Source organism: Octodon degus, unplaced genomic scaffold (assembly GCF_000260255.1).
Source record: "Octodon degus isolate 3935 unplaced genomic scaffold, OctDeg1.0 scaffold00017, whole genome shotgun sequence".
NCBI lineage: Eukaryota > Metazoa > Chordata > Mammalia > Rodentia > Octodontidae > Octodon > Octodon degus.
This window is the reverse complement of record NW_004524593.1, coordinates 19,219,013-19,245,047: the sequence shown is the minus strand read 5'-3', so window position 1 is coordinate 19,245,047 and position 26,035 is coordinate 19,219,013. Positions and strand designations below refer to the sequence as shown.

Sequence of the window (26,035 nt, the reverse complement as noted above, 5' to 3'; positions counted from 1 at the left end):
ATTGCCATTGGCCAAGCTCCAGTCTCTTAGGTGCAGAATCAAAAGTGCACTTGCTGAAGAAACAAAGAAACCTGTAAGAGTCAGAACAATTCATGGGACTGAAGCTCAAGAATCTTCATACATTCTGAAATGTAGCTATAGAAGAATTCATGCTATAATGATTCACAACTTTCCAGGGGGCTGGGGAGATAGCTCATTTGAATAAGCGCTTGCCTGGCAAGTGCAAGGGCCTGAGTTCAATCCCCAGCTTCACGGAAAAAAAAAAAAAAATTCACAACTTTCTGTGACAAAGCAAAATGTATTCCAAAGATCTCCACAGCCTGGGGTTGGGCACTGACACAGCTACTGGTGGAAAGTGTCAGCTCGCTGTCTAATCACTTCAAATGCAAACAAAACACATCACCAATACAATTTACTTATGTGTGTGCACACTCAAACCATCCTTTCAATTGCTTGTGTTCATATATAAACAAATACCCAAAGATCAACAGTAACAGTATATGGTAGGGGCCGGGTAGATGGCTCAGTGGAATAAGCGCTTCCCTGGCAAGCGCAAGGGTCTGAGTTCAATCCCCGGTTCTGCAAAAAAAAAAAACAAAAAAAAACAGTATATGGAGTCAAAGGGGAGACTAAGTCAGGCATGGTAATGCAGGATTAACCCTGACTTCTATGAGGCTAAGGCAGAAGGATTACAAGTTTGAGCACAGCTTGGATGACTAGTAAAACTCTGTCTTAAAATTAAGAATTAAGGGCAGGAGAGATAGCTCAGGAACATATGCACCTGCCTGCCAAGAGCAAGGTACTGAGTTTGATGTCCTGCACCACAAGAGAGAGAGAGAGAGAGAGAGAGAGAGAGAGAGAGAGAGAGAGAGAGAGAGAGAATTAAAACATGGGTGTAACTTTCTGTGAAGACCCTAGGCCATTATCACCAAAAGAAAGGAAAAAAGAATGTGAAAACATGTTATGGAAGAAATCGATAGCACAGGGGCTGGAATAAACCTCAATTCTGAACTTAAATCATTACCTGTTCTGATCATATTCTACTTGTCACATTCCCATTGCATTTTATCCACTCCTCCTTTATTGCTAAAATTAAAATATCAGTAGAAGAGCAGAAGGGAAACCTGTTACAAGAAAGAAAGAGGCCCACAGTGAAGGCGAGCACAGAAACCTACCAGACCTCGCGCCTGAGCCTGCAGGTCCAGCTCCAGACCCAGCAGAAGCATATGAGAGGGTGGAAGAATGCACTCAAGGAAGCAAAAGGCAGAAGCAACAGGAGAACTTTGTAACTGAAAGGTTCTCAGGACCATAAATGCAAAATGCTCATAAAAGTAGTAATTCTGAGAAATTTTACAAATTTGTAGATATAAATTATAAAACCATCCTGTAATGACCATGGAAATGTGCACTTGTGTTATGGTTTAGGTTCAAGATGTCCCCCAAAGGTGCAGGTCCCTGGGGATGTCACTTGGACACCTATTCTTGTGCCTGGCTCCTCCCTACCTTCTGCTGTCAGGCTGTCACGGGATGAGCAGCTGTCCTCTGCCATACCTTTTGCTGTCTTGGAGCGAGAAAACCATGCATGGTGCACTCTATAACCATGTGCAAATTAAGCCCTCCTCTTTTAAAGTGCTGGACGAGGGCATTTTATCCCAGTAACAGAAAAGTGACTAATCCCACCTGGATCTACCAACACATTCACACTAACGTCAGGGCTGCCCCAGCTCACTTCTAGACTGTGACTGTGACTGGCAGGAGCCAGGGCAGGGCCATTCTTGCAGGAGCACAGACACTCCATGGGGTGACTCTGACTTCAGTACATCCATCCACCTGGTGGGACCCTGCATGGGAATGGACTGCTATTTTTTAGTCTCTTGCACTCTACTTCTTTCTTTACGCTGGTGTTAGACCTGCATTGTAAAATGAGGCTTCTCCCCATTTTCTCCTGTTTCTAAGTACTATCTATTTTTCTACTTTGTCTTCAGTAATAGTGGCTGTTATTTATCGGATTTTAATTGTATGCTTACTCTTTGATATGCATACCACACACTTCACAAAAACCCTACAAAGCAAAACCTCCTGCTTCAGCACACAGATGAAGAAATCTAATACCGACAACAGTGGACAATTAGTTTTATATCATCTAGGTAGAATTCAGCTGAACAACAACCTGAACACATCTCTATCTGAATCCAAAGTCAGTCCGTCTAATTTCTCATGTCTTTAATTTGTCAGCTTGAAACTTTCATGATGTATCCAAAAGAAATGAAAACATGTCCACAAAAAAATTGTATATGCAACCATTATGGAAATCAGCGTGGAGATTCCTCAGAAAGTTAAGATTAGCAGTCCCATTCAAGCCAGCTATTCCTCTCCTAGGTATTTTTCCAAAAGAACTGAAATCATCACACCACAGCGATATATGTGCACCCATGTGTACAGCAGTACAGTTTATCATAGCTAAGTCTTGGAAACAGCCCAAATGCTCATCAACTGAGGAATGGACAAAAAAGATACGTTATGTTTACAGAATGGAGTATTACTCAGCTATAAAAAAATAAATTCAAGGCTTTTGTAGATAAATGGAAGCACCTAGAGACTGTATTGGTAAGTGAAATAAATCAGACAAACGTGTGCAAACATTGTATTGTCTTGCTAGTGTGAGAACCTGAAAGAGTAAAAAAAAAAAAAAAAAAAAAATAGAAAGGCACAAGAGATACTGTGAAAACGAGAGATTGTGTTCAGTGGGAAGGAAAAATGGGGATGAGGAAAAGGACAAAAGAAAGAGGGAAAAAGATGTATTTATGTATATATGCAGGATAATTTGTTTGTTTTTTTGCATTTGCAAATTTTTTTATTAATTTTATTGAGAAACAAGTAACAATGGGACAGTTTCAAAACAGGTTAGTAGGACAGTTACAATAAATACATTGCATATTGTTGTCTTCATAGTAGTTATTCATAGTACAAGATGCAGACATGATATCTTGTCTAAACCCTTTTAGTACAAATCTTTCTTCTCACTGAATTAAGAGAAAGTAGCTGTGTATCTATCCTAACTATTTTGCATATACAGATTGCATTTGCCAGTTTGACTACTGGAGTTACCTTATATAAGTGGAACCATATAAGCGTTGTCTTTTTGTGATTGTCTTTAGCGTCTTTCTATTTCTTCAAGATTTATTTATGTTATCGCATATATAGAATTTCCCTTTTAAGGTCTAGTAATATTTTATTCAAGGTATAGATATGATTAAACTATTTGATGATTGTTTAAGTAAAAAAAAAAAAAAAAAAAAAGAATTATAGTTGGGCCAGGGAGATGGCTCAGTAGAATAAGCACTTGCCTGGCAAGGGTAAGAGTCTGAGTTCAATCCCTGGTTCTAAAAAAAAAAAAAAAATTACAGCAAAGGCTCATTATCATTAATCCTCCTAAAATACTCCCCTTAACTTGAAATACATGTATTCCAACATCCTTGTCACTTTCTGGGGCCATTCTGGAAGTCGTCTGTAGTGAGTGTCTTAGGTGCTCTGTCTTGGCTTTCTCTATGTCCTGAAATGAGTCAAAACTTTTACAGAAAAGTTTATTAAAAAGTCATAGTATTGTGTGTCTTTACCTTATTCATTGGGTTTCATACTTTGGAATATCTGGCTTCTTCTTCCAGTTAAAATGATGATGAAAGGTAAATTTTTAAAAATTAAATTTATTTAAAAAATTAAATTTATTGGGACATTTTCGTTATATGTAATGATCCATCCATCATAGGAAATTTGCACCTAGACATGATATATCTTAATTCTTTTTTTTCTGTTCCCTTCCTTCCTTTCAAGTTTTCTTCCCCTTCTTATTTTTCCCCCTTCTTATTTACAAAAGCTTTGGTTTTATTTTTTGTTTCTTTTCCCTTCCTTCCTTCACCATTCCTCCTCCCTAGCTCCCCTTGCCCTTTGAACATTTCTTCTTACATTAAATCAATTCAGAACACTAATACGACTGGGATGGCACAGCTGAAAACAGGAGAGAGGATTTCTAGAACTGCTTCAGAATGACAGGTTAAGTGGCTTTCAAGCAAGCAGAAATGTTTTCAGTGGATAATAGCAATGTGTATTTTACTTGCTTTATCTTGGTCTTAACCATCCAGCAGAAAAGTATAAAAACGAAGTATAAGAAGTAAAGCCATGCTGTTACGCTGAGCTGCAGGGGACTCAGGTCAACAATTTCTGACATTGCCAGTCAAGCAGAAGACCCAATACTATTAAGGGCTACTGGACTCTTTTAGTATATTTTGCTGAGTTAACACACCTATAATATTCAAATAATGGAACTAAACAAAAAAAGGGGATACAGATGAATGTCCATTTTGTATCTGTGTATTCAAAATGGTTAGGATAGATATACAGTTACATTCTCTTAATGAATAGAGGAATTTGTTCTAATAGTGTTTGTAAATAGGATATCATGTCTGCATCTTGTACAGCAATTAACCACTGGGAAGAATGTATGAAATGTGTTAATTATTGAAACTGTCCTACCAATTTGATTTGAAACTGTCTCATTGCTATTTCTGTCTCAGTAAAATTATGGAAAAAATAAAATAAATAAAATAAAATAGAACTACCATATCCTCCAAAATTTTGACTGCTGGGTATATAAGCAAAAAAATTGAAAATAGGGACTCAAATGTATATCTGTATACCTTCATTCACAACAGCCCAAAAGTAGAAAGAACCTAAATGTCCATCACTAGGTGAATGGATAAACCAAATATGGTATGTAAAGTATGATTAAAAAAAAGATATAATGAATAGTTAAATATGCAGGATAATTTGCATAATTGCACTGCCAATTTCTGCTGGTCTTTTGAAAGGAGCAGTTAGTGCCTAAATTATTTTTTTATTCTTAGTTTTTCTTTTTAATTCCTATAACCTTTTGTTGTTGTTTTGTTTTTCTAAACCAATTGTGCACATTTATATCTGGTAACTTAAACAACTAAATTGAAGATAACATCATGCAATACAGCAACCATTGTTGAATCCTATTACTTAGTTTAGTGAAATTTTGTATCATTTGTATTGTTGGGGTTTTATTACTATTTTGTATTGTTTAAAAAATATGTGAATGCTCATAGCAGTATTACACATAATAGCCAAAACATAGAAATAAGCCCAGTATCTATCAATAGAAGAGTGGATAGAAAACCACACGCTTTATTCGTAAATGGAGCCGTACTTGGCGATAAACAGGAATGAGGTACTGATAGATGTTGCAGCAGGGGTGAGTGCTGACCAACCGTGAAGAGAAAGAAGGAGCTCGCCAAGGCTGCACAGTGCGCGCGAGGCTCACTCTGTGCGAAATGCCTGCAGCGGGTACATGCACAGAAACGGAAAGCAGAGGAGTGGGCACCTCAGGCAGAGGCACGAGAGCGAAGGGGCGGACTCCTGGTGCTTCTGGTTATGATGCTGGCCACACAACTATGGATATTCTAAAGCCTAAAGCATAGACCAGGACACGCAAAACAAATAGGCGGTGTGATAAACAAATTTGATGTCAGTAGAGTTATTCAAATAAAAGCAAAAAACCAAACTTTTAAAAAATCCTTTAAAAATTTTTCATGACACAAGGAAGGATAGGTAAGAATATCTGTAAAAATGTTTCTAGTCAAACCAGACCCTAAAGTTAATATGCAGACAAATTAATTTGTTTTGATGAATAACAAATTTACATTCAAAACAGAGCTAGTTTTGTGATGTTAACAATCAACAGCCACACTCATGCATTAAATTTGAGGTAATAGATTATTTTTATTTTAAATTAATGTCAAAAGTTTTTTTTCAAAAAGTCTGCTTCCTATACTTTGAGCTAATAATGTTTTATTAATGCTACCAATCTGTAACACTGTGGCTAATTTTTAATTTCATTATATAATTTTCTTATTCATAACCTGGGGCGGTTTTTGCATATCAGTGTAGAGGTTACAAAGGAACCTGTCTAACAAGCGCTAACTCAGCTTTAAATTAATCAGTCCCGTTCATCTTTGTAAAAGTTCCACTCTCAATTAAGAAAGTATGTGCTTGCAAATAAATTGCCTATTTTATACATAGTCTTGCATATACATTGCATATCTATCCTCTATAGAATATGTCAACCATTTCTATCTACAAGAGAGTGAGCTAACCCAATGTCATTTGGAAGCCCACACAACTCAAATACAAGACGCAGAATATTCTTATGTACAATGATTTATTGAGTTTTTACCTCTACATTGTTTAACCCTGTCCAAAGACAGACAGCTGGTCTAGATCTTTGATATTTTCTTTGAAATCTAGATATAATTGTTAATGCTTACCAGTATAAGTAATTAGGACAAATCATTATTGCTTTGGGATAATACTGAAGTTTCACACAGCATCATGGAAAGAAATGACATTGAAATCATCATACACAAATGTGAGTCAGCCCGGTGAAGATGCTGAACATCGACAACATCCCTGACATACTAGATGCAAGTCCCTGGATGTACCTGATATGGCTCCTGTCTTCCATAGCAAGGAATCCATTCCTTGTGTAGTTCTTCCCCTTGATTGTGGCGTTGACCTGGTTTCTTGTTCAAATGAACAGAATATCACAGTAGTGATGTTGCTGGTGATCGGAAGGTACAAAAATGTTTGGCTTCTATTTTGGATACTCGCTAGTGTTCTGTCACTCACCAGCCCAGGGAAGCCCATCTCCATGTTGTATGCTGCTCTTTGGAGGTGCTGCTTGGCCGGAACCTGGGGCACACCACCAGCTCACTCCCAGAGCTTGGAGCTGAACGCCCCTCAAGGAGCTACAGGAGAAGCAGCAGCCCGGGGATGGGGCACTGATGGCACTTCACTGGAGTTTCAGCATCCGGGAAAGCTCCTCCAGATTCCTGATCAAGGAAACTACAGGGCAAATGCTCAGTGGCTTTCAGCACTCAGTATAATTGTGCTGCAAAGGATCACTGGAATCATGGGCCCAGTGACTGGAGTTGAAAACAGAAAAAACAAATGGGATGTGACAGTCGAAACACACGTATTTGTGTCTTCCATGAGAAGACAGAACACTATCAGCAAGGTGAACGGCCCTGGTGGATGCTCTAAAAACTATTGAAATGTAGCTACCACGACTGATATGGTGTCTACCTGGACGCTCCACAACGCCTCTTGGGCTCACCGGTGGGGAGTTGGTTGGATCATGGAGGCGCGATGCTCATCAGTGAACCAGTCCTCTGATAAGTTAAAACAATGTGGGAGGTGAAGCCTGGGGGGAGGAGCTCAGTCCCGCGGCTGCGGCGTGGAGCGGTCTGTCTCCCTCCCTCCTTGATCTCTTCCTCTCACTTTTCTCTCTCTGCTCTTGCCATGGGTTCTTTCTTCCTCTGCCATGTCACCATGTCTTGGAGCAAGCTGACTAGAGACTGAAACCCCTACCCACTGTGAGTCAAAACAAACCTCTCCTCTTCACGGGTACGGGTTTTCAGTATTTTATTTCAGGGAAGAGAAATACCTAAGGCATTGACATAAAAAGTTGCACAAGTGTATCAAAAGTAAAGGTGCCACAGTTCTCTTAAAAGGGGTGTAGCCAACGTTCTAGAAGGCTGGTTAGCAGTGGCGGTAAGGGCTGCACAGCCTGCGGAGGTGACTGGTCACACTGTCTGCAGTAGGCCCGACATCACCCTGTCATATACCGCTCCGAGAGCAGCTTCCCCTGAGTGTGCTGCTCACTCGGCTTCCACAGCACAGCTCACTAGCCCCAGAAACACCCCCGTGTCCTCGGCACTAGCCCTGGGGTGATTCACACGACTTACATCTGCCTCAGTCCAGTGAGTCCTGTGTCACATTGTTCCTGAGCTCACAAAACTGCTTTCATAGTGGACGGAAAGTGAAGGTGATTTACATTTGAACAATGTTTCCAATTTGGGGATAATATCATCAAGTTACCTCACCGTTTTCTCCCTTAAAGTTCTATAAAATATCAGAGGCAGTAAGAAATGAACAGAGCCAGGCCTGTGGGACACCATGTGTCATCCCTGTACTAGGAAGGCTGAGGAAGGAGGATGGAGGACTGCATAGATCACATTAGACTACATAAGCAGATCCTATCTCAAAAACAAAAATTAAATTCTTAGAAATGTGTATGAAATGCCTGGTACCAGAATTGTCTCAGAGGTTGGAATGTTCACATGGATTTTACTGGATGAGTGACCCTGATCCAAAATCTGAAATGCTCCACAATCCAAACCTTCTAGAGAGCGTGATTTTTTGGAACATTAAGGGATTCTCATGAAAGTAAACTGAGCCATAAGGAAAACGAAAACACGATATGTATGAAAAAGGGCCACAAAAGGGAGGGAAGATCCAGCCAGGATTAGAGGCTGTGCACACAAAGCACCTAATGCGGGACATTGCAGAGAATGCCTGTGCAGAACTCCGAAGAAGTATCGCAGCGCCTTCTCGCTCAGAAGAAGGAGACGGTGCGCAAGCGTGCTGCCCCCACAGTGCCTGGAGCACTCCACAGTAGACACGAAGCACCAAATCCGGAAACACGCCAGAACCTCATCGTCACCCCAGAGGCCCTATGGAGGAGGACAGCCCAGCAGCAGGAAGCGCATGACCACCAGTCACTGCCAAGGAAACACAGGCTGAGAAGGCCAAGCCAGGTCGCAGGCCAGCGGAGCTCACACACTCACTGCGCTTTACCGTGCATGGCCCGCCTGTACTCACAGGCTGCTCGTCCTCTTATTTTTAAAATATTGAGCTGGGGAGATGGCTCAGTGGAATAAGCGCTTCCCTGACAAGCTCAAGGGCCTGAGTTCAATCCCCGGTTCCAACAAAAGAAAAATAAATAAATAAAATAAAATATCATAAACAACAAATTTTTACGTAGCTTTGTTCCTTCTTCAGCTGGCTGGAAGAGGAAGCAAAAGTGTGTTCCCTGAGGACCCCTCTTGGCCCGTGCAAGGTGCCCAAAGGGATAAAGAGTTTGATGAGAAATCAAGCTCAGGCTAGAAGTAATGTGTGGTCGAAACAGTCCCACCACCTACCTGGCCTGAGACACCCAGATCCACACACTTACAGCCCCGGCAATGAAGTACCCTTGAAACAGCGAAGCCCCTGGGATTGGAGAGGCGTGGAAATGTTCTCAGAACATTTCCCCGCTAACAGAGGGTGGGCTCCAACAGAGTGGCCTGTGTGCGCACAACACAAACTTACAAACTAGAAAAATAACTCAGCGAGAGACAGAGGCAGGCAGATGGAACAGAGGCTCCAAAGAGAAGTTTCATCCTAAGAACAACCACCAAGAGCATCTGAAATCTTTCAGGAAAAAAGACTATAACAACTGATGCCCTGCAGTGAAAAATGCTCGGGCAAATCTCTATTCCAGGGAGCAGTACCCAGCGGTCGAAGGGAAACGTTAACATATGCAATGACTTTGGCAAATCTCTAGGGAACTGCGCTTAGTGTGAAAAAGTCAATCGCTAAAGGTTATTTAACAGTACGAGTCCATTCATTAACATTGATTGATATCATGTTCTTAAAATGACAGAATAATAGAAATGGAGAAAAGGTTAATGGTTGTCAGAACTTGGGGATGCCAGGAAAGAAAGCTGGGGGACTAGAAGTGGATTCGGCTACAAAAGAACAACACCCAAGATATTTCTGGGGCTAGAATCTTTCCACATGGGGGGGAGGTGTGGGTGCGTGAGTGCATCCAGAGCCCAAGGAAACCCCTTCTCCATTAAGCAGCAGGCATATGCTCCCGCAAGGGAAAGCCAACTGACAAGGAGACCTTAGCGCTGCTACAGATGAAGATCAGCTCACTGCAATCTCAGTTTTTAAAGTTGTAAATGTATACAAGTAGACACAAACAGCAGGAACAATCTTACAATGACTTTATGCAAAATCTAAGTATATTATTGCAAGCAAAATAGAATTACAAAAAAGAGTTAATGAAGTCTTTTTAATGAGCAGGCAAATTGGAAAACAAGTTGGAAAAATGACCATTATGCTATTAGAAATAAAAAAAGATATGACCACAAAAATTAAGTCTATGGATGGGTTAAACAAAGAGAATTATGAAATGGAAAGCAGAAATAAAGGTATCAAGTATATAGTCCTAAGAGACGACACATGTTTAATAAGCAGCTAAGCTAGGAATATCCCGGGCAGTCAGCTATGGCTAGTCCTGCCCAGGGGCCAGTGCAGAAGACCAGACACCTTGCAGCTGGAAGGCAGACAGGCACCTCCTGTGGGCCAGACCTCAAGACAGAAGGTGAAACAAAGGCACATGCATACCTCCCTAAGGACAAATATCAGGGACTGATAAGTCTCTATCACCCTGAGGAAGCCAGGAAGAGCCACTAACCCAACCGCTCCAGGAACAGCCCGTGAGCTGTGTTCCCGCCCGCTTGCTACGTGACTCGCTTCCCAACTGTTCCTGATTTCATCAATTTTACGTGAGCAGTTATAATCTTATCGGTTGACCACGCCTTGGCCCACCTCATGCCCACCTTGTAAGTTCCCATCTTTCCCACTTGGCCCCTCTCCCCTCATGGTTTTGCTCTATAAAGTCCCCAGGAGTGGCAGGGTCCTTGGCCACCCATTTGGGGCCCCTTCTGTCTCTCTCAGAGAAGCTTTCTCTCCCTCAATAAATATATTCTGCTTTTAACCTCCATTGTCCCTAAAATTCATTTTTTTTTTTTTTTTTTACTTTTGGAGACCACAAACTCATCCTGGACATCTAGAAGATTGGGGATTTCTTTCCCCTCTATCAATACCAAATTCAAAACATAATATAAGGTAGATGTGAGGAACAGACAAAGAGAGCTGGATATATGTGAAAATGAGTTCTAAAAAAGAAAACTAGAAAAATGAAAGAGATAACATGTAGAAAAACAACTGTGCATAATTTTGAAAACTGAGGAAGTTCATCAGTGTATAGATACTAGAAGTGCAATCATGTATGTTAGGGCTGGAGAGACAGCTTGGCAGTCTAAGCACCTACTAGCAAGTGCAAGGACCCAGGTTCAATCCCCAATACCACATACTGTGCCAGCCTTGGAACCCAGGTGCACCATGCCAGCCACCACAACCAGGTATGGTGGTGTACGCCTGTAATCCCAGTGCTGGGGAGGCTGAGACACTATGAGTCCGAGCTGTATGTAGTGAGACCCTGTACTAAATGGACAAATAAATAAGTTTTTAAAAATTAAACAGTATGTGCTAACAAATAATCAGTAAAATAAAAAGATATCCACACCAAGACATTGTAGTAAAACTGCAAACACAGATGCTTATACACAAAATCAGCCACAGAGAAGACAATAATGATAAGGGAAGAATGATTCAACTGACATGGAAAACAAGAAAATAATATACTCTAAGTACTGCGAAAAAGAACAGTTAAGTTAGAATTGTATGCACTGGTAATATTTTTCAAGAAAGAGTAAATTTCTATTTTCATAAAAAATAAAGACTGAGCGACAGCACTGATTATCTTCTCTAGTGGATTTTCAAAGGACATGTCCCAGGGAGAAAGAAAACAGCCCACGAAACAGCAGCGAGCGGGAGGGGAGCGGGAAGGAGCGGGAGGGGAAACTGTCAAGCAGGGAATTCTAACATTGTTCATATAAGAATTACAGTGCTTAGTTGTGGAGTTAAAAAATAAGACAGAATTAGAACACTGAAGTATCAGGAGCAACAACTACAACCCCCTCCAGGCCCTTCCGATAATGTCTGCATTATTTGAGAAAGGAGTATTGATTAACTTTAGAGTTTGTGGAAGGATAAAATTTCAAAATTAATCATAGAAGGAATGAAGGTAGAAGGCTAATTTCCTAAATCTATGGTGTGGAAAGAAATTGAATAAAAATAAATCAATACAAAAGATGGGAAGAAGGAGAAAACCACAGGAAGACTGGACTATGAAATGATAACAAGTATAAGAGGGTGAGGGGAACGCGCGAAATGAGCGCACTTAGGCTCACAGGCAATTAGTTCAGGCCACGGTCGGCCTTCAGCCACCAGGAGTATGCGGGCGAAAAATCTGCAGTGAACGCTCATAACATCACAGATGGTTACCGATTTTCAGTTAGGAATTAATCTTTTTTCTTAATAGAGATCAGAAAACTGAAACATAAATATCTATTATAAGCTCTGCATATGCGATATATTTAGAATATAGGGATGTAAAACAATGTAAAATAAAAGAATGCAAAAGCTTGTATCAGACAGTTTTCAGACTTGCTAGTGGGCTATTATCAGATTAAAGGAGTAAATCAGAGGGCTTTCAGAGAAAATAATTTCAAAAGATTTGATTGTTTATCAAAGTTAAAATTTTTAGCATTTTAGAAATCCAACAAACAAAATATTTAAAGCCAACATTAAAACTACAGAGGCAAACTGGTAAATCTGACTAATATGCCAGACAGAATAATATATAATTTCCACATAGTTGTGAAGTTGAATGTAAGTTGAATAACATTTAACAAGCATAAGCTTAAATATAAGTCAATATTTAGAAGATTAAGCAAGAAAACATAGTATCAATAAATGTAGAAATTAAAAATATTCTATGCTCACTTATGCTGTTTAAAAATATTTAGTAGGTTTGAAATATTTCCTTATATGAGAAATTACCTACTAAAAATCTTCAGAAATTATTGTTCCTTTTGAAGCAATATTAAACACTTCTGCTTTAATATATGAGAACTTGTACTGTAAAGTCACATAACTCAGTAGTGTCCCAAATTTTCTGATCAAGGAGATTATGGGGCCAAAGAGGAAAGTGATCGATGATGTAGAGTGTGCCTAAGGAGAGTCACATGGAGAGAAAACATTCTCTCAGGCTTTCACAGAGAGCACATTGGCCAAGCAATGGCTGTGACTCATCCACATGGCTGACACTGACAAAGGTTCTACAATCTGAGGTACAGGATCTCAGAATAAATCCTGAGGGCATTTCACTGACCTTCTCAGACCAAAAAGCTACAAATCTTGTTGCATAGGTCCTGCTTTACCTTGGTCTTAACCATCCAGTAGAAATGTATGAAGACGAAATATAGGAAGTAAAGCCATGCTGTTATGTTGAGCTGTAGGGGACTCAGGTCAACAATTTCTGACACTGCCAGTGAAGTAGAAGACCCAATTCTGTTATGGGCTACTGGACTCTTTTAGAATATTTTGCTGAGTTTACACACCTGTAATATTCAAAGAACGGAACTAAACAAAAAAAAAGGGGATACAGATGAATGTTCATTTTGTACCTGTGTATTCAAAATGATTAGGATAGATATATAGTTACATTCTCTTAATGAATAGAGGGATTTGTTCTAATAGTGTTTGTAAATAGGATATCATGTCCACATCTTGTATAGCAATTAACCACTAGGAAGAATGTATGCAATGTGTTGGTTTTTGGAACTGTTCTGCCAATTTGGTTTGAAACTGTCTCATTGCTGTTTCTTTCTCAGTAAAATTATGGGAAAAAAAAACCACTTCTGCTTTAAAATCTAACGCACATATTTCTAGTCTTACTGGGAGGGCCTACTCACTACAAAGAGATCAAGCAAAGAATAGAACTGAAACAAACCACGGAGAACTAAAATTACTTTAAAGTGGCATGAAAAATTTTATAGAAATCACCCAAATCAGTATGTTATTAAATTAAAATGATTCTGGCACAATGACTAGATTAAAATGTTAACATGAAAACAATAACATTTCTGTATTCCAATTTTACCTTACAGTGCAATTCCAAAAATCTACCAGTCACAAGGAAACAAAAGAATAAGATTCCTAAAAATAAATTCAACACCTGATTTTTAAAAGTTTTTAAACTTTTCCCAAAGGCTTGCAGCAGGAGATTTGAGTGAGGGGTGTGTTTATTCACAGACTCAGTATAAATGTCATTTTCACCAACGTGACCCATGTAGTTATTGAAACTTCAATCAAATCAATTGCTTCAGAACTGTTTAAAAAATAAACTGATATTATAACACTTATATGGGAGGATAACAGTCTAAGAAAAAACAATATATATATATATTTACCCTTTTTTCTTTCAACTTTTAAGAGTTTGTGTTTTCCAGATGGTTGTATTATTTTGATGTAATAAAACTTAACAGTAGCTCTATCTTTGTGATAGCAAATAGAAAAAAATATTTATTCATCACTAGAAAAGCGGCTAAAAGTTACAGTATATAACAGAAAACTGTAACTTATAGTATACAACAGTACACTACAGTATACAATAGAAAACTTTTCTGAAAAGCAGAAGAAAGCTCAACTATGGAGTAATACATATTTGTAAGTGAAAGCAATCAAGTTGGTAAATTCTGCATATTATATAATGTTGTTTTCTAAAACTGAGGGGCATATATCCTTACATATAAATAGAATATGTGGAATAACATATTAAACTGAAAAGAAATATCGATTTAGAAAGGGAAGAAGAAGACTCAGCAGATGGGAGAGAAGAAGAACTTAAGTTTGTACTGGGCACTGAAGGGAGAGAAAAGATGTAAACTTAAACGTGGCTCAGTTGCCCCTATATTTAGAAGATGAATTATTCATCACTGTAGTGTGCTACTCTTTGGTCTAGGAAAACACTCTGGGATACTGATAGCTAACAAAAATGAAGCCAGCAAGGCACAGAATGGGGAAAGGAAGGGAAGCTAAATTATTTGACCCAAGATCATAACAGGAAACACAAAGCTATGCAGAGCCACTTAAGTACTGGGGTGCTGAGAAGAGTGGGATCATATTTAATAATAAACCCAGAACAAAAGAGAAAACAGAAAGAAGAACAATAGGAAGAGTGGGAAAAGGAAAACAGAGAAAGTGTGAAAACAGCAGTAAATGGGATCAAATGGAAAAATATAAACTATCCATGATGGAAAAATGATATTTGGAGTTAGCCACTGTTACGTCATGCTCTGAACTGCAGCCAACACCTCTACCTGCTCTGAAACACAAACTTCCTGTGAAAATCCAGCCCCAGGCACTTCTCAGAGATGGCTCAGAGGTCCACCAGCACTGCAAGGGTGTGAGGAAGGAGCAGGCAAGAAAGCAGAAGGAAGATGCTGGAGGTGGTGAGGTGCAGAAAACTTGGAACTTGAAAGGGGAGATACGCTGAGCTACATGCAGTTACAGGGGCTAAGTGATGGAGATTTTGAGCATCACAGGACAGAATCATCTCCGAAAATCAGAAGTTTTAAGAGCACTGTACTACTCATGTCTGTAATAATTTTAAGAATTTAGCATATTTAATGATACACAAAATAACGTATGATAAAGCTTTGTGCTTATGTTATTTGATTTCTGCCTACTGAGCTAGATGTTCCACAAAGTCTAGTCCAAGCTTGCTGAATAATCCATTTTTTAATTTAATTTTTTTTTTTTTTTTTTTTTTTTTTGTACCAGGGATTGGGGGTTTTTTTTTTTTTTTTAGATATGGGGGATTGAGCTCAGGACCTTGCGCTTGCCAGGCAGGTGCTTGTGCCACCGAGCTATATACCTGGCTACTAATCCATTATATTTCCAACATCTGACCTACTGCCTGTACTATGTAGTAGCTGTTAAATAAGTACTTACTGAATGAATTCGCCACCAAGACACATCGCCACCAAGGTTCTCAACATTGCAGCTACTTGACAAAGTTGAAAACACAATGGTGTCTTGCGATACATGCTGCTCCTTGTTTCTTTTAGTGTGTATTAGAGCTACGGTTGGCTCTGTGGTTTCAAAGACAATTAAGGCAGAGTGTCAGGACATTTTCCTCACTGATTTCCTAATACAAAGACGAAGATGGGAGCGGCTATGAAGCCACAAGGGAGGTGCTCGGGAGGGCCTGGTGGAAGTCTCTGGGAGCGCAGAGCAGGAGCCCTGACTGCGAACAGCAGTTCAAAGAGCAGGCGGCGGCGAGCTTCGTGCTCGAGCGAGGAGGGGGCACAGGCGTGCGGGCCGCAGGGCCCGCACAGGGCAGACCTCTGTGTGCGGGACTCGGGAGAGCAGCGTGCAGGCCGCGTGCAGGGCCGCCAGGTCTCTGGGCCCGAGGAGCCTGCACCCTGCTCTTCAATCAGCCTCATTCCAACGGTGAACGCACCGCTGGGGCCCGCGCAGCTCACGGCTCCTTCCGCAGCTTGTTTCCAGCTTCCCTTCCATTTAGAGCACACGACTGAACAAGACAAGCAAAAATGGTTACGAAGCTTATCTGAAAAATTCAAAATGGAGCATAGGGAGAACCTGGCTCTGCAGCGCAAAGCCGCGCTGAGTGAAAGAAAGAAACATTAAGGCTAAAACGAAAGACCACACTGCAGGATGCAGGCCAGGCCGTGTGAGGAGCGCCAGGCGGCACTCTGTCAGTGGTGTCGGCCTCTCTGCTTAGGCCACATGTCGCAGGACCCCAAGGGAGCTCCATGTACGCTGCCTGGAAACGATTTAGCGCCTGCGTCCCGCAGTGTGACCACGCTCATCCCCCAGCCAGACCCGGCGCGCCCTCCCGTCCTGCCTCAAATGGTTTGCAGCGGAGATAAACGGTCTGAGAGATCTCTCTGAATGCTGTCTGTCTTGAAGAATGCCAAAAACTAGGAGGAAAGAAAATTACTAAATGCTGTATTTCAGGAGTCAGGCAAGAAGTTACAGAAGCTGATGCACAAAGAGCAGGTAGTGTGGGGACCGAGCACTTCCGCTGAAAAGTGGTGGAGGCAAGGACGTCCGGCTGACAAGGGACTGGCTCCGTTTCCACAAAAGTGACATGTGGTGCAAGGAGGTCTCATGAGCCGAACGCGCCGACAGTCTAAAGAGCAGCTTGCCTAATCAGACAAATCCTAGTTTATGCACAACAAGAAACAGTAAAATGAGAGAAGTTTGAAAGAGCAGAGCAGGTAAGATGCAGATAAAGATTTTGTTGGTCAATTAAAAAAGGAACAACTTAGTATAGATGGAAAACTGAAACCCATTTATTTGATTTCTAGTACACATAAAATAATATATATGAGAAAAATTCAATAAATTCCCTAAAGTAATACTGGTACAAAATATATTTTCTGACTATAGCATAATAAACCTAGAAATAAAATTAATGGTTCAACTACAAGAAAAAGCTCAAACACTACTAGAGATTGAAAAATGAATTGCCAAGAGGATAAACATGCAAATAAAAATGAGAATATCACATATCAAAATATATGAAATGTGGACAAAACTGCAGAGAACCAAGCAGTAGCCTACTTTTTGATTACCAAGAAGTAACTGATGACCAAAATGTAGTAAACACGGTCATAAATTGATACTACACAAACTAAAACAAATTCCCAGTTACTGTCATGAAAATAGATACTGTTTAAAAGAGCAAAATTGTGGAACACTGACATCTCCAACAAGAAAGAATTTATTTTCTGACATGGCTACTATTAACAATGACATTAGTATATTTTTTGACATGAAAATACTCACAATATTTTGTCTCTCATGAGAGACAACTGGTTACAATACCATGGTACATATGCTAGCATAGAAACAAAACCATAGTGGCTTGTCATGACACGCCAGTTACTGCTAAGATGTCTCTCGGGTAGGTGGATGTTCAAGAAGAAGGGGGTGGTGAATGAAAGCAAAAGACAGGAAAAGGAATATTGTGGGACTGTCCTGCTTCAAGGTTGTATATCGTGAGATTTTTGGACTTATGTGCAAACATGAGAAGCATAGAATTCTTTATCCTATTTTTAAAATATAATCTAATTTTTAAATGTTTTTTTATCATATTATGTAGGGACTTAAAGTTCAACATACCAATACTTGATGAAAAATACCTGTTCCTTATTATGCCTAAGATGTTTGAAATGCAGTGAGATAGTGAGGTTAAGCTTGATAGCCTAAATCGTTTGATAATAACAATAAGCTTGTCTCCTGGATGGTTAACAACCTAAGTTTGCAGACCCAAATTAGAGAAAAAGGAGGGCTACAAGGAAAGCCAACATTTTGGCCCTAGTCTGCTAAGGTCAATTAAGACTCAGGACATATGAGAACTTGTACTGTAATGTCATGTACCTCGGTAGTGTCCCAAATTTTCTGATCAAGAAGATTATGGGGCCAAAGAAGAAAGTGATCGATGATGTAGAGTGTGCCTAAGGAGAGTCACATGGGGAGAAGACACTCTCTCAGGCTTTCACAGAGAGCACATTGGCCAAGCATTGGCCGTGACTCATCCACATGGCTGACACTGACAAAGGTTCTACAATCTGAGGTACAGGATCTCAGGATAAATCCTGAGGGCATTTCACTGACCTTCTCAGACCAAAAAGCTACAACTCTTGTTGCATAGGTCCTGCTTTACCTTGGTCTTAACCATCCAGTAGAAAAGTATGAAGACGAAATATAGGAAATAAAGCCATGCTGTTATGTTGAGCTGTGGGGGACTCAGGTCAATAATTTCTGACATTGCCAGTCAAACAGAAGACCCAATGCTATTATGGGCTACTGGACTCTTAGAATATTTTGCTGAGTTTACACACCTATAATAATCAATAACGGAACTTAGAAAAAATGAGGTATACCTATGAATGTCCATTTTGTATCTGTGTATTCAAAGTGGTTGGGATAGATATATAGTTGCATTCTCTTAATGAATAGAATGATTTGTTCTAATGGTGTTTGTAAATAGGATCACAAGTCTGCATCTTGTACAGCAATTAACCACTAAGAAGAATATATGCAGTGTATTATTTGTTGAAACTATACTTCCGATTTGCTTTGAAACTGTCTCATTGCTATCTGTTTTATCAATAAAACTTTGAAATAAAAAAAAAAAGAAACAAAACCATAAACTAACAAGTGCATATTACATATCAGGTTCTACCCAACCAAGTCATAATATTGATTAATGCATCCTCATAATAATATCTACATAAAAAGTATGCCCATAATAGGCATTATTCTACTATATTTTTATTTTCTAGATGAAAATATTTAGGAAGAGGGAAATAACATAATTTTCCCACACAGGGACAGGGTTTGATCCCCAGCAGGCTCTGCCAGCCCTGCCCCCAGGGCAAGCTGAGAGGGCCACTGAGACCGGGCGTGGTGGCACACGCCTGTAATCCCAGTGCTTGGGAGGCTGAAAACAGGAGGATCACTACGAGTCTGATCTGCATAGTGAGACACTGTAGACCCTGAACTAAATACATAAAAAGAAAGAATTTTTCCAAAGTCAAGCAGTTCTTAAGTAATAGAGGTAAGAATGATCTATATTTGTGTGTTTGTGAGTGGTACCGGGAACTTAACCCAAGGCCTTCACACTGAGCCACATGCCTAGCTCTTAAAAAAAAAAAATTGATACAGGGTCTTGCTAGTTACTACGTTTCCCGGGATGAGCTTAAACTTGTGACTCTACTGCCTGCGCCTCCCAAGGTGCTGGACTTTGGGGCACGTGCACCGTACATGGTGGCTCAGCGCATCAAGACTTTAATAATGTCTGCTTCTGAGTGATGGAATTCTTGGTGCTCTTCTGTCTATTTTAAGTTATTTGTATTTTCAGCTTGTGCATAACTGACAAGGTCACCTTTATCACAAAGGTCTTCTAGATGAAAACGAGATAATTAGGACACAAAACAGTAAAATACAAAATACAAAAGGTGGGCCTTTGAAAAATAACAAAATAGGTAAAAACAATAGAATTGGTAAGTTCTGATAATTTTGAGAATACCAGAGATAAAAATTTAAATAATCAAAATTAAAAATGAGAAATGCAATATAACACCTAAGTACATACTGAATGTATAAAAGGATCTGTTTTAATGATGTTAATAAACTAAATCATTATTTGAAAATAACAAAATGGACTATTAAGAGAAATATGAAAATTTAACTAAAGGTTTGGAAATGTTAAAAGATACACATTCTCCCAGAAGCTCTATGCGTAGTTTATGAATCATTCCTTTTAAATGTCTCAAGAACAATAGCCCCATGCTGTAATGTACTCCGTTGATGTAATCAATACAGTAAAGCATGATACTAAAACCTGATACTTGCAACACAAGAAAATTGTAACTATTCTTACAAAGCAGATATAAATATCTCTATAAAATAGTAATATAACTCAGTGATAAATCCAGAGAATAACAATGACTGAGCTAGATGTATGTCTATAACATACTAATAATTGAATATTAGTGTACCTATTCATAAAGTATATTTCCTTGTGTGTCAGTGGATGAAAAAAAATACCTATGGATAATAAAGAAGCATTTGTTACATCAAACTATTCTTGCTTTTAAAAACTCTAAGAAGTAGATATAAAGTGATAGATCTCTGTGAGGTAATAAAAAAACACCACTCGAAAACCAACCGCCAGCATTGCTATGCCAGGCTTCCTAGTGACTACAGTTATTTCCATTAAAACCAGGATGAGAACAGGTTTAAGGGAAATACCCGTAAGTAGAAGACACAGGCCCTTCCGAGGTCGCATTTCCACCTGCCCACCTCCTCAAATACCTCTCCTATTCAGGAGCTGAACTAAGGCAAAGCAAACATGACCCCTGGCATGCAAAACTGAAGATCGTGGTCCCAGTGTCACACAGACATGGCTTGGCACTTGCAAGCCACCCATGAGGGGTGTCCCCTTCAGTTCTGGGCCCCACCTACCGCCCTTTAATCCTGTATATTTGCAACACATGTAAGGAAGTTAGCATTTGAGAATTTCATTTTTAGATATATATTATGATATGTATAGGGCTTCAGACAATGCTTTTAATGAATTATTACCAACTATTCTCTCTAGTTCAAAGAATTTAAAGAATAAAATAAGATAAATGTATGTGGAAAAAATTGAAAGTAAAAGTGCTACATAAGTGCCACCAGTGACTAGCCACTATGTCCTCATCTCCTTTCTAAAGTACTACAGGCATGTGGGCACTCACATGTCATGAGCACGGGCCGTATCACACGTGGTCTAGAACTGTCTTCAAAGTACGTTCAGGGAAAAAGAGTACAGAGAGTTGTGGAAACGCTGGCTACGTAACACTCCGATGGCTGCTGCTGCATCCCTACCCATGGTGATCTCTTGTATCTTAGCTCCCCGTTCTTTCACTGTGGGTACTTAGAATTAACATGGAAAGGAAAACAGCCCCACCCATCATTTCAGCACATTTTCTCCACTGAGAGGTATGTTCTTGCTGCTGAGAATTTCTCCAAATGTATCTCCGACTCCCCATACTTAAGTGTTCACTGGACAGACGAGCCCAACTCGTCACCGGGCCATTTTATAGAAATGGAACTACTGTGCATAGGATCTAAATATCACACACATAAGTAGTCTTTAGAAGTACAAGACGATTACATATATAAGAATAATGTATTTTTAAGGAAATCAGAATCATAACTACAGGAATACACAATATTCAAAACTATAAGTAAGCAGCAGGAGTACAAGATATTTCAATATACAGCACTAATATATTTTAAGGTAAGTAGAATCCTAACAATACCAGCAAAATTCTGCCTCAAATATCAGTGAGTCATAAGACATATTTCTAAGCATAGTAATAACCAACATCTATTGAACAGCCCTAAAAAATTTCACTAGATTAGGGATTTTATTACTCACCTGATTGTGTCGTTGGCCCGTGAAACACCTCGCAGGTATTCTTTAAAGCAAAAATAATCAAAGCAGTATTTCCGCACCTTATGGGCTCGCCATCGTCTCTGGATCTGTTGATGCAAAAAAAAAAAAAAAAAAAAAGACAAAATATGGCTTTCATTAGCAACATAATAAATAGCTCTGCAAAATTAAGGCAATTATGTCTGATCATTCACATCAAATAAACTCAGGCTCTTCACTACTCAAACAGTATATTAGCTGCAAATATAAGTTGCACACATAGATATGTTTTTATAAGACATGACAAACATAAAAACCATCATAGTATCATTCATTTAAAAATATTCTTAGGTCTGGCCAGATAGCTCAGCAGACTAAAGCGCCTGCTTAGGCAGGCACAGGGAATGGGTTCAATCCCCACCCAGCATGCTGTGCCGGCCCTGCCACCGGGGCATGCTGAGAGAGCTATTGAGACTGGGTGTAGTGGTGCATGCCTGAAATCCTGGCACTGGGGAGGCTGAAAATAGGAGGATCACTATGATTCCAATCTGTGTAGTGAGACCCTGTAGACCCTGTACTAAATACATAAATAAATAAATAAATCTATTCTTAATTGTTTCACAAAGTACTAAGCTGTAAAATTAGTAATTAACAGATTTAAAAATTGCCTTATGTTTGCCCATTACTTTTACTTTCTGAGAAAAAAGATCTTAGGGTTTTTCATAACAACTGGCTTGAAGATTACATTTCTTCATGTAATAATCTGGTGTTTAAAATTTAGTGACATGAAGAACATTTTTTATTTTATTTTTTTTTCTTTTCAAAGTTTTATTGATAAACATATAGCAATGAGACAGTTTCAAATCAAATGGGAAGTACAGTTTCAACAAATAATACACTGCATATATTCTTCTTAGTGGTTAGTTGCTGTACAAGATGCAGACTTGTGATCCTACTTACAAACACCATTAGAACAAATCATTCTATTCATTAAGAGAATGCAACTATATATCTATTCCAACCACTTTGAATACACAGATACAAAATGGACATTCATAGTTATATCCCAATTTTTTTAAGTTCCGTTGTTGAATGTTATAGGTGTGTAAACTCAGCAAAATATTCTAAAAGAGTCCAGTAGCCCATAATAGCATTGGGTCTTCTGTTTAACTGGCAATGTCAGAAATTATTGACCTGAGTCCCCCACAGCTCAACATAACAGCATGGCTTTACTTCCTATATTTCGTCTTCATACTTTTCTACTGGATGGTTAAGACCAAGGTAAAGCAGGACCTATGCAACAAGAGTTGTAGCTTTTTGGTCTGAGAAGGTCAGTGAAATGCCCTCAGGATTTATCCTGAGATCCTGTACCTCAGATTGTAGAACCTTTGTCAGTGTCAGCCATGTGGATGAGTCACGGCCAATGCTTGGCCAATGTGCTCTCTGTGAAAGCCTGAGAGAGTGTCTTCTCCCCATGTGACTCTCCTTAGGCACATTCTACATCATCGATCACTTTCCTCTTTGGCCCCATAATCTTCTTGATCAGAAAATTTGGGACACTACCGAGGTACATGACATTACAGTACAAGTTCTCATATGTCCTGAGTCTTAATTGACCTTAGAAAACTAGGGCCAAAATGTTGGCTTTCCTTGTAGCCCTCCTTTTTCTCTAATTTGGGTCTGCAAACTTAGGTTGTTAACCATCCAGAAGACAAGCTTATTGTTATTATCAAACGATTTAGGCTATCAAGCTTAACCTCACTATCTCATTGCATTTCAAACATCCTAGTCATGATAAGGAACAGGTATTTTTCATCAAGTATTGGTATGTTGAACTTTAAGTCCCTACATAATATGATAAAAAATTTAAAAATTAGATTATATTTTAAAAATAGGATAAAGAATTCTATGCTTCTCATGTTTGCACATAAGTCCAAAAATCTCACCACATACAACCTTGAAGCAGGACAGTCGCACAATATTTCTTTTCCTGTCTCTTGCTTACAAGAACATTTTTTTAAATGCTGTTCTATACCTCAATTGTGAAATTTTAATACTTTTTTAACAATACCAATAACTAATGCTTATTGAGTTCCTTTATACACCAGACACTATTGTGAATGTTTTGCTTCTCTTATCTGTTAAATCTTTAAAGCACTTTTAAGAGATAAATATTCATTCTCTCATTTATAGACAAGAAAGTGGCCACAAAAAGAAGCCATGTCATTTTTCTGTCATACAGCTGCCAGGGACAGATTCAGCAATCAAAGTAAATGAAGCAAACTACAGTTTTCAATCAATGAAAATAGTTGAAGGGGCTAGATGTATAGCTAAGCAGCTTAAGTGCCTTCCTGGCAAGTGCAAGGTCCCAAGTTCGATACCCAGTACTGCATGGGTAGGTGGGAGGGAGGAGAAAAGAAAGAAAGAAAGAAAGAAAGAAAGAAAGAAAGAAAGAAAGAAAGAAAGAAAGAAAGAAAAACAAAATTATTGGAGTATCTTTTTTCTAGCCACTATTATAGTTCAGATTAGTTTTATTTTTTTGCCAATACCTATAGCTTTTTTTTTCTATTTTTTTTTTTTTTACAATGATGGGGTATAACATCCTGAAATATGTTCCTATGTATCTTATAAAGCCCCAATAAGTGTGAATATCCCTCTCTCTAACTCCTATATTTGCTAATATGATATCTATTAGATGAACTCAAAAATTATAAAGGATGACATTAATTTTGTGGGTAAAAGTATCTGAAATTATTTAAAATAGTAGCAGTGGAGGAAAAAGCCTTAATAAACATCAAGTAAGTTTTCTACATCATTTAACTTCATTCTATATAACGTTCCCCTATTTTATATGCCTATATGAATGATTCAACTGTACTGAATAACTTTTCATTAGAACATGAAGTCCTCCCAGTTTCAGCACCACTTCCTAGGCTCAGAGACCCCGGTCTTCTCTAAACACTTTTTAACCAGGAAAGGGTAATAGGGGAGACCGTAGTCTGCTAATTGGAAAAGAAGGAACTGGATATACGATTACTTGAATTTTGCTTTTTTTTTTTCCCAGAAGATAATTTGCAACTATTTTACAACCTAATAGATGAGGATAACTTAAGGAATGTCTTAGCCAACCTCTCACATACAGTTTGTGGGGGTCACTAAACGGGAGACCAGAAAGTGAAATATTGCTGCGCACTGTGACAAAGTCCTGTAAAGTACTTTTCATAAATATTTTTGATTATCTCATTTTTGTGCTATGTTCTTTAAATGAACAAAGTTTTTCTAAAGTTATACAGTATTCAGTTTATTATTATTATTTATTATCATTTCCTTTTCAGACAGTCTTCCTAGGAAGTTCCAGCTGCCCTGTGCTCACTTGGCAGCCCAGGCTGGTCTCCAACTCGCGGCGATCCTCGGCCTCGGCCTCCGGAGTGCTGGCGTGCGACCATGCCTGGCCTGCAGTGCTCACTTTAGAAACTCTCCAATTTGACCAAGACCGTACCGTGGCTGGCAAACAGGAGGAATGGATGCAAACCATTTTCTAATGCATCAGGAGAATCGAGTCACCGATGCACCCGCCCGTGCATCGCACTCCCAAGCGAGCGTTCAGCCCGGCGCCCGCTCACGGAGCTCCACCCGGCACCCCTGCGAGCGGGATCACCGCTGGCCTCACGCGGAGAAGAGGCCCTCGCCGGTGCCGGTGCCGGGCGTCTAACCAGCGGCCGGGCCTCGGCCCGGGCGTGCGCAAGCCTCGCTGCAGACGCAGCCTGCTCCTAGACCAGGGCCACCTGCAAGCACAGGCGCGGCGGCGAGCTTCCTGGGGACGCACGAGCCCCGTGCGGGGCGCCGCGTGCTCCGGGAGGCACGGCCTGCGGCGCGGACACGTCGCCGAACTTCGCGACAGAGCACTGCAGGTGCCGGGCCAGCCCAGGCAGCGCCAGCCGGCGCGGACGTGCGTTTCTGAGAAGCGAGCTCGGGAGGACAGTCCGAACGGCCTGAAGGCTCTGCGGTGACGAGCAGCGGGGCTCCCCGCCCGAGGAAGGAAGGGCGGCCGGCCGGCGGAGGGGCCCCGCGCCCACTCTCACCGGGCATTAAAAGGCACACCAAGAAGGAGAAGGTTAAGGTGACACATGAACGCTCATCATCCACACCCGAGTATAAGCGGCTTGGTGAGCAAGAGCAGCGAGTGCAAAGGGCTGGAGGAGCGGAGCTCCAGGAACTGCCAGGCTCAGCTCCCGCCTCCATGCTCCTAACAGCCTTGCGTTTAGGGCGAGGTCTCCATATGAAGGAAATGAGATTGCACGGTTAGTGGAGGTCAAATGGCCAGTAAACAGCAAAGGCAGAGGCAGGAACAAGGGAAGCCTGTGACAGTCTAAAGCGCATGCTCTACCACTGCATACAGGACATAGAGGGAGGGAGGGAGGG

General features: G+C 40.0%; 1 protein-coding gene across 1 annotated transcript in view; it reads right to left on the bottom strand.

The window, feature by feature from the left end:
- Spata17 (spermatogenesis associated 17) overlaps nt 1-26,035 on the bottom strand; it is a 214,324-nt gene that overhangs the window by 138,310 nt on the left and 49,979 nt on the right. Inside the window, exon 5 of the mRNA XM_023710307.1 lies at nt 21,620-21,723. Within this exon, the coding sequence (XP_023566075.1) occupies nt 21,620-21,723 (104 nt within the window). The remainder of the gene's footprint in view (nt 1-21,619; nt 21,724-26,035) is intronic.